The sequence below is a fragment of the Triticum urartu genome, chromosome 1 (genome assembly GCF_003073215.2).
Source record: "Triticum urartu cultivar G1812 chromosome 1, Tu2.1, whole genome shotgun sequence".
NCBI lineage: Eukaryota > Viridiplantae > Streptophyta > Magnoliopsida > Poales > Poaceae > Triticum > Triticum urartu.
This window is the reverse complement of record NC_053022.1, coordinates 3,236,780-3,246,379: the sequence shown is the minus strand read 5'-3', so window position 1 is coordinate 3,246,379 and position 9,600 is coordinate 3,236,780. Positions and strand designations below refer to the sequence as shown.

At 39.6% G+C, this 9,600-nt stretch overlaps 1 protein-coding gene across 1 annotated transcript; it reads right to left on the bottom strand.

The window, feature by feature from the left end:
* Positions 1 to 3,934: 3,934 nt before the first annotated feature.
* On the bottom strand, positions 3,935 to 8,274 carry LOC125541306 (SNF1-related protein kinase regulatory subunit beta-3). Its single transcript, XM_048704755.1, has 3 exons — positions 7,980 to 8,274; positions 4,518 to 4,573; positions 3,935 to 4,426 (listed from the first exon to the last, which is right to left on the bottom strand). The coding sequence occupies exons 2-3, from the start codon at positions 4,545 to 4,547 to the stop codon at positions 4,118 to 4,120; spliced, it is 339 nt and encodes a 112-aa protein (XP_048560712.1). The 5' UTR covers positions 4,548 to 4,573; positions 7,980 to 8,274; the 3' UTR covers positions 3,935 to 4,117.
* Positions 8,275 to 9,600: the final 1,326 nt, after the last annotated feature.

Below are 9,600 nucleotides of genomic sequence, written 5' to 3'. Positions count from 1 at the left end.
AAACACCACACAATTTTCACGCACGTAGAGCACCAAGCATCTTGGTTGCCACAAAATTTTAGATTTTTCAAAAAAAATTGCTACTTTTTGGAATTTACTGTTCATCAGCCAAATTCGGTCAACATGGTCAAAAATCTTGTTTTGGACGAAACTTATCTGGTTTTGAGACTTAAAGACCAAGTATCTACTAAAATAATCTTGAGGGACCAAGGTTATAATTTTGGAGAACTTCAGGAACCAAAAACATACTTTTTTCTTTAAAAAAATAAAAAAATGAATTTCACAAAAGTTCAAGAATTTTAAAAAATGTTCCCGGATTTCAAGAGATGTTGATGAATTTGAAAAATATCCTCAGATTCCAAACAGTGTTTTGAATTTAACAAATATCCACAAATTTGAAAAAAAAATGTGTAAACTAGTTGCAAACAAAGGCCACATGAGATGAGGCAGGCCGACAGCTGCATGGCAGAAGGCATTAGAAACCCTAGCGCTGGTTTTCCCTGCGTGCGTAGGAGCAGAGTACGCACACATGAGGACAATTGTTTTATAGTATACATGCTAACATGGAAAGAGCAAATACGTGGATTTGAAAATAGCAAACAGAACAGACATTGTTTGCTATAAGAGTTTCATGAATTTGTCCTTTTTGTGCAGCTCACATGGTAAGGTATTTCTTAATGAAATTTCACACACATAGAGAACATGTATACTTACATGTGGAAAAACTCAGAATTTTGAACATATTTTAAACCGTTTAAGATTTTGACTTTACCAAACTTTAAAATGGGATATTTTTATCAAATTTTGATAAATTATTTAAAAATGATAATGTTTTTTAAGTCCTCCAACATTTTTTAATATATGAATGAAGTACGGAAACGGAAACACTTCTTGAAATTCATAAATAATTTTGAAATCACAAACATTTGGATGAAACTTATACGATTTTGAGACTTAAAGGACCAAGTGTCTACTAAAAAATCTTGAGGGGCTCAGGTTATAATTTTGGGGAACTTCAGGAAGCAAAACCATACTTTTATCTTAAAAAAATCAAAATCATGAATTTAAAAAAATCACAAAAGCTCAAGAATCTTAGAAAAATGGTTCCCGGATTTGAAGAGATGTCCATGAATTTGAAAAATATTCTCAAATTTCAAACAGTGTTTTGAATTTCCCAAATATCCACAATTTTTTTAAAAAATATGTCTAAAATAGTTGCAAACAAAGGCCGCATGAGATGAGGCAAGCCGACAGCTACTTTGCAGAAGGTATCAGAAACCCTAGCGCTAGTTGTCCTTGCGTGCATAGGAGCGAAGAGGTATGCACGCCTGAGGGCAATTGTTTTATAATATACATGTTCACACGGAAAGAGCAAATACGCGGATTTGAAAATAGCAGACAGAACACACATTGTTTGCTATTAGAGTTTCATGAATTTGTCCTATTTGCGCAGATCACATGGTAAGGTATTTCTTAATTGAATATCACACACATAGAATACATATACTTACATGTGAAAAAAAAACAGAATTTTGAACATATTTTAAACCATGTATGATTTTGAATTAACCAAACTATAGGATATTTTATCAAATTTTGACAAAATATTTAAAAATAAGAATGTTTTTTGAAGCTCTCGAACAGTTTTTAATATATGAACAAACTACAAAAACGGAAACACTGCTTGAAATTCAGAAATAATTTTGAAAGCACAAACATTTTTTATATGTTTACTAAAATAAGAAAAGTGAATTTAAAAATATTCCACAAATTTGAAATTATTTCATGAAATAAAAAACATTCATTGAAAAAATAAATTAGTTTTTAGAAAAATCGTGCATTTTGAAGAAAAACTAGAAAACATGAACAAATTTTCAAAATTCCAAACATTCTTGAAAACCAATTTTTTAAAAAGTTCAATGTTTTTTAAACCCCCAAGCATTTTTAAAAGCAAACAATTTGTGAAATTTTGAATAGTATTTGAAGATTTTGGAAAAGGGAAATTAAATTAAAATAGGGAATCAAAAAGAAAATAAAAAGAAGAAACAAACAGCCAAAGAAATTCTACTGAAAGGAAATATGGACCATGAACCTTCTAGAAGGTTCCCAAGCCGGTCAGGAACCATATAAAATGTTGCCAATTCCGGTTAGCACTTCTCCCAGCGGTTTGACGGTCACGTCGCTGCGGTAACTAATGGGTCGGCCAATCTTCCACTTCTTGTGGGTGATTCAAAGCTTAACACTCACAAAAAGCGATACATAACGATTGTGCCGGAGGATAGCCTCCGAACATGCCCCCAACCCCCACCCCAAGTGTGCTTTGGTCCACCCTCACGCGGGGCGCCCATTTATTTCCTTCTGTTTTTTCATTGTTTTCTATTTCTTTCTTTCTATCTTTCTTTCTAGGTTTTTCATTTTTATTTTTTCTCTTCTTTAAAGAATATTTGGGTTTTAAAAAGAGAAAAGTATGTTGTTTGTCCCTCAGTTTTCAAAAATATAGACTTGGTCCCTCAAGAATTTTTTGGTAGCCATTTGGTCCCTTGGCACAAAATCAGATTTTGAGCACGTTGACCGCGTTTGAGCGGGTTTGACAATGTTGACCAGGTTTGACTGATGAACAGTAAATTCAAATAAATTAGCAAACAAATTAAAATAACTAAAATTTTGTGGCAACCAATATGCTTGGGTGCGCTAGCTGCGTGTAATTTTTTGTGGTTAAGTACCATCTGAGGAGCTCTAGCAAAAAAAAACAAATTTTGACTTCTCTTGTGAGCCCAATTTTGTGTTTTTTTGTCACGAGCTCCACGAATGTCGAAACACCACACAAATTTTCATGCACCTAGAGCACCCAAGCATCTTGGTTGCCACAAAATTTTAGATTTTTCTAATTTTTTTGCTATTTTTTGGAATTTACTGTTCATCGGCCAAATTCGGTCAAAATCTTGTTTTGGACCAAACTTATCCGATTTTGAGACTTAAAGGACCAAGGTTATAATTTTGGGGAACTTCAGGAACCAAAAACATACTTTCCTCCTTTAAAAAAATCAAAATCATGAATTTGAAAAAACAAATTCACCAAAGTTCATGAATTTTAAAAATTGTTCCCAGATTTCAAGAGATGTTCACGAGTTTGAAAAATATTCTCGAATTTCAAACAATGTTTTGAATTTCCCAAATATTCACAAATTTGAAAAAAAATATGTCTAAAATAGTTGAAAACAAAGGCCACATGAGATGAGGCAAGCCGGCAGGTGCGTGGAAGAAGGCATCAGAAACCCTAGCGCTGGTTGCCCTTGCGTGCATAGGAGCGAAGAGGTATGCACGCGTGAGGACAATTGTTTTATAGTATTCATGTTTACACGGAAAGAGCAAATACACGGATTTGAAAATAGCAAACAGAACACACATTGTTTGCTATAAGAGTTTAATGAATGTCCTTTTTGCACGGCTCACATGGTAAGGTATTTCTTTATGAAATTTCACACACACAGAGAACACGTATACTTACATGTGGAAAAAAAATCAGAATTTTGAAATCAGAGAAAGTACAAAATTCAATTTTTTCAAAAAATATGAACCCACAGTGTCCGCTTCATGTTCTTTTTTACTAATAACTCTAATTCAGTCCATCTGTAATAGTTAGAATGTAGTTTTAGACTCCACCGGAATTTTACTGAAGATGTACAAACAAAAGCAACTTAATAGCGTCGCTAATTTTTGAACTACAATCTGAACTAGCATACCATTGCCTGCATAAACTAAACAGATTCTCAGTTTCTTAACATGACCAAACACTCACTTTTATTAGCTCAACTCACGGTGGTATTGTCCGATTTCATGATCAAGCCTCGTCGATTTGCTATGAGGGTTTCAGACACGCACCACACTGTTCAACATTTGTCACCAACAAGTTGAGTCCAAAGACGCACAAACATCAGACTAGACGACCATCTTCATCATCACGACCAGCAGTCACAGTCAATTAAGTACATGACCAAATCATCGAAAATGAAGGGCATCTCTATTTCTCCAGGACTACAACAGACACATTCCATCCGGTTTGGTAGGTCGCCACAACCCCAATGGGAAGAAACCCTCATAGATGTTCGCCGCCACGCTACCGCCTCTGTACCGGCTTGTAGAGCACGACGGTCACATACTTGGCCTTGAAACGATGGGTGATACCCAGGGCAACCACGGATCTCGAGTTCTCCTTCTCTATGTAGAGGTGGTTAAGCACCACGGGCTGCGGCAGAGGGAGGCTGCTCCCGTCATCATGGCTCGGCGGGAAGCTCAGCAGTGTGTGCTGCAGGTGAGGAGGAACCAATGGGGGCTCTCGAGCTTCATCTTCGTTTCCAGGGATAGGGTTGCTGTAGCTTGAGTCTGGTGATGATGGGACTTCGAATCCAACAACTTGCACCCCTTCCTGCACCCATGTTATATATGTTAACCACCCATCATATATACAAACATGATAGAGACAGCAGTTTAGGAAAGAAAGCGACCAAACTACTTACATGGTCATCCCTGCCTTGTCGGTGGTCCATATTGCAGCAAGACTCTGTTCTGTTGCCTATCCTCATAAACGAGTATATGAAAAAGGTTGACGTGAGTAATGTATTTTAGAAACTAAATCAAGAGCTGACATAAATATCACAGATAATAACTCTAAATCGCATATAAGAATCATCCATTGAATGAAATTTGCACATAATGTATTTCTATCATGCACTACATGCAAAAGAAACTTCTGACTTTTGCATTAACCAAATCGATCTGAGACACCATAGAAAACAAAATCTAGCAGTACTCTAATTACACATTTAATCAACGGAATTTTCCCACTAAGTAGATTTGTATTCAAACTGCTCTGCTCCAACAGAGAGTGAGAGAGAATGCTGTTATGCTAAGTTGCTAACCGATTTCAGTGTAACACAGGAATCCAATAGTTTCCCTTAAAAACTGCTCTGTACTTACAAAGGGTACGATTGATTATACTGGTAAAGTGGCAAAGGTTTCAACTACAAAAATGAATTCAAACAGAGTAACTCGGCCCGAGGTAAATAGTTGCAACTACAACGGAGTCAATGCAAGCAGAAAATGAAACAAGACAACTTTGTTGCTGCAAAATTATTAACAATAATAAACTGTTAGGAATTCACTCTTAACAATATTATACATTCAGATATAAACTAAAGAAAACTCCTGATTTCCACCGTAGCATGCTACCTTATCTAACTCTTTTCCTCCTATACTTTACTGGATTAGCATGACAAAGATATACGCCATAGCCGGTTTATTTTGTTGGTAAGAAAGCCAAAGTTGCTTTGATTGTTTTCACTCTGATCTGGTTCTGCAAACAATGAATCAACATCTTCCTTGCCTATACTACATCAGGTTGTGTTGAATTGTCCATTTCTTAATAAAATAGTCACTGGTAAAATGTAACATGCTATGAAAATCAAGGTACATCCCGCCTCTCCATACAGCCTGAACATTTGTGCTCATTTGGCCTCCCAATTTCCCCATACTGTAGTGTAGCAGGTACTTAGGCCTGTTGGATCAGAACAGAGCACCAGATTGGTAGCATCAGCACATGGTTTGGCTGCTGCTTCATGTCAAAGCAGCAGCAAGGACAAGCATTGTGGCAGCTCAACCCAGGGTTTTGGGTACAGTTTCAAAAATATTACAGGGGGCTTGGGATTTTACTGCCAAATAGTTTCAAACAAATTATTAAATTTAAAATCTCAAGTCAAGCAAGAACTTGAGGGCATACCAGAAAAACAGAGCAACACTTTCATCATGGTGGTTGGAGCCCTGCTCCTTGGGTTGACCATAGCGGTTCAATCAGTTGATGCTACATTTATCAATTTAGTAATATTCTCTAAGTTACTACCTGGGGATGGGACCTACATGCAACTTCTGAACATGCTTTACATACACAATAAAAAAGGGCAGCCCGGTGCACATAGTTCCCACTCGCGCAAGGTTCGGGGAAGGGTCTGACCACTTTGGGTGTTTTTTACGCAGCCTTTCCCTGCATTTCTGCAAGATGCTGTTTCCAGGACTCGAACCCATGACCATTGTTGGGTACACAATGGTAGCACAAAATCGATGCGCAACTGGGATTCAAACCCATGAACACTTAGGCATTAAAACTGGCAACTTACCATCAGGTCAGCAGAAGAGATGTTTACTAGTATGAGTTAAACTCAAATGTCACCTAGATTTTAGCGTTGAATGTCTCATCAGGGCACGAGGATTTCCCAGAATCTCAGCTCGATAAAAGAACTCTGGCTCAAATGGGGCAGCAGCGAATCGACCAAATATTCAGGCCAAGTCTATCAATATTATCTCTTAGCTAGTTAGCTTAGTTTGATTTTAACTCAAAGTAACCCCTAGACTCTGGAGGAGTCAAGCAGAAGTTTAAATGTTAGGTGATGCAAAAACACCTTGTATGCCGAGGGTGAAGTCTCGAGTATGGGAAGAAAGCCCAAATGTGGGCATATGTTGTGTAGTTTTGGACTACAGCAAGGCTTTTGCATAGTTACTGCATGGAGCCATTTGTTTTGATGTGCTAAGCTGGACCTGTCACTTGATTTGTGACAGACGAGCATAAAGGCAAATAAAAGGAAACATGTTCAGATTTAGTAATTAGTGGCAGCTAGTTATCATAATCAATGTTTCTAATTTGATAAACACCGGAACCAGGGCTTAAGCTGTACCATTTCCTTTCATTTGCATGTATGCTGATGCAACACAAATCCAGAATCAGATCCAAATTAACACATCGGAATAATGGGAACTGCCTGATATACTAAAACTAACTAATAACAGATATAATAAAGCAAAAGTGCCTGATATACAGTAAAAAAAATACCATTGATGCTTAAGAAATCCTATCGATGTACAGAACTATCTCATACACAAAAACAGAAAACCTACCTGCAAACAACTTAAACAGCATGTTAAAGCCTACAAAGCCCTGATACACCAAAGTCTGCCATATCCCTTACAAAGCGCGTGGGATACGGCAACACGCCGGATTCGCTAGGGGCAGGTAAACATATCACCGATTATTCCCCGTTTTCTAAATTTAGAAAAACAAAGAAATAGGTACTTGCCACCAGTACGCCGCGGATACGTTCACGACACGGCAGAGGAAGCAGCCCAGTAAAGCCCAAAAAGCACTGTTTCTGAGTGGTCCACTCAATAGGCTTGACATAGGAGATAACAAACGGGCAGTGGTTCGATCTCACATCTCAAAGATATAATTTTGTCGTTATTACATGCTATATCTTTTGAATTATCTATGTAGACTCTCCTTGTCGCGGCATGGCCATTTCTGGAAAACGCCTTATCCCGTGCCCCCCGTGCCCGGTGTCCGTTGTATTGGCGCTTCTTAGGTCAACGCAGTTACGTCTATGAACAAGCATCATACGTACATAACCTTTGGGGTCATATATCATTAAAAAAATGCCTCCACTCTAGATAGACTATCCTGCCCCTGCAACTGTGCAAAATTCGAATGGCTTCATTCATGATGTAGATGCAAAACAAAGGATAGACATTGTATCCATGCACAAACAAAGGCATAACACAGAGAATTGGAAGTGTTTGACGAATGACGACACGGATTCACTGTTATATAACTCCCCGTGTCGCAGTATGTCCGTTTCCGGGAAACGCCTTGCCCCGTGTCCCCCGTGCCCGTAATTTGTCAGTATCGTCGCTTCTTACGCTAACGCGGTCTAGTTCATGAACAAGCATCATGCATACATATATAACCTTTGGACTCGTACCACAAACAAATGCACGTAGTAGTTCCCTCCACTGCTCCACACAGCCCATCTTCCTCCCTGCTACTTTGCGAAATTCTACCGGCTTACCCATGACAGAGTATAGAAACTGGATCTAAACGCGTGGCACGGAGAATTGGAAGGGGTCGGGCGGCGGGGATTCGCTGCTCCCATCCTCACCTTTGCTTCTTCCTTGCCGTCGGGGGCGGAGGCTGCTGCTGGGCGGCGAAGGCGGAGGCGGTTGGCGCTGCCGTCGGGGAAGGGAGGATGGAGGCGCGCGAGTGGAGAGCTTCTGCCGACTGGAGGGGGGTGCTTATCTCAGCCGACAGCGAGGTGGACGGACGAGGTTTGCTGGCGGCGAGGTGGAGGATCTGGCGGGGAAGGGCGGTGGGAGGGGCAGAGAGATGCGGGGACGGGAGGGGCGGGCTCCGGCCGGCGGCGGGCGGCGGGGGGAGGAAACCCTAGCCGCTCGGTGGGGAATGAGATGCGGGTGGGGTGGGGTGGGGGAGACGGATTTTCTCAGGGGGGGCAGGGTATATCACCCGGTGGCAGTTTTCGTGTAATTACGGTGGCCACCAAGGGGCACTTTCTGCGCCCAGAGCAGGGTGCGGGCCAGCCCTGCATATATGCCCACGTCAGCACTTTTAGGAGTACGAGCACTGCTTTTTTTCTCTTACAGTGTGACAGGCTCAAAATCATGTTATCCTCTGGCAAACGGGCCGGGTCAACCAGGCCGGCCCGCGAGCACGCTCACACGGACGGGCCGTAAGCGGCACGCCCTGGTCTGGGCTGCTAGGCTGAGCACGCGGTCCCGCACGATCGGCCGATTAGCACATGGTCAGCACGATTAGCCAGGTCGGCCCGTTTGGGCAGCTTTGAACTCTACTCCACCACATTCCACCACGCTCTCTCACTGATTTTATTACTTCACAAAAAACAATCACAAAAGAAAAATAAACCATTCCGCCACTCCTCCCACAACCGAGAACCAAATCAATTTGGAAACAAACCGTTAATGCAATTAATAGGGAGACAATTAATTAAGCATGCAATTAATGTAGTCTGTTTAACTAAAGATTTTTTTCACATTAAACCAATTTGAAAATCAAACCATTAACGTAATTAATAGGCAGGAAATTAATTACCCGTTCTATTAATTAAGCTTGTTCATATAAAAATCTTTTGATGCCAAATCAAGCACCGAATCCAATTGAAAATCAAGCCATTAATGCAATTAATAGGGAGACAAATAATTACCCACGCAATTAATTTAGTCTGTTTAAGTAAAAAAATTGCTTTAAATCAATTTGAAAATCAAACCATTAATGTAATTAATAGGCAGACAATTAATTACGCGTGCTATTAATTAAGTTTGTTATACAAGGATTTTTTTCACGTCAAATCAAGCACCGAATCCATTTGAAAATCAAGCCATTAATGCAATTAATACGGAGACAATTAATTACGCACAATTAATTTAGTCTAAGGCTTTTCAAAAAATTAAGATGGCTTGTTTCTATATAAGTTGTGTTCTCTAAAGAACATACATGTATGTGAGGAATCACATAGTTACAGTTTTGTTCATAGGAACATAGTTACCCACACAAATGGGAGGTGATTATGCTGTCATGCCGATCTTACTGTGCTTTTTGTTTAGAACTTGCCAGCTCACCTTGGCTAATTCGATAGACTTAGATGGCAATCTCGCGATGGATGAGAAGGTAACCAATATTTACTTTTAGCTTTTGACATACACAACTCTTTTATCAATTGGTTTATGTATTTATCCTATTCTTATTTC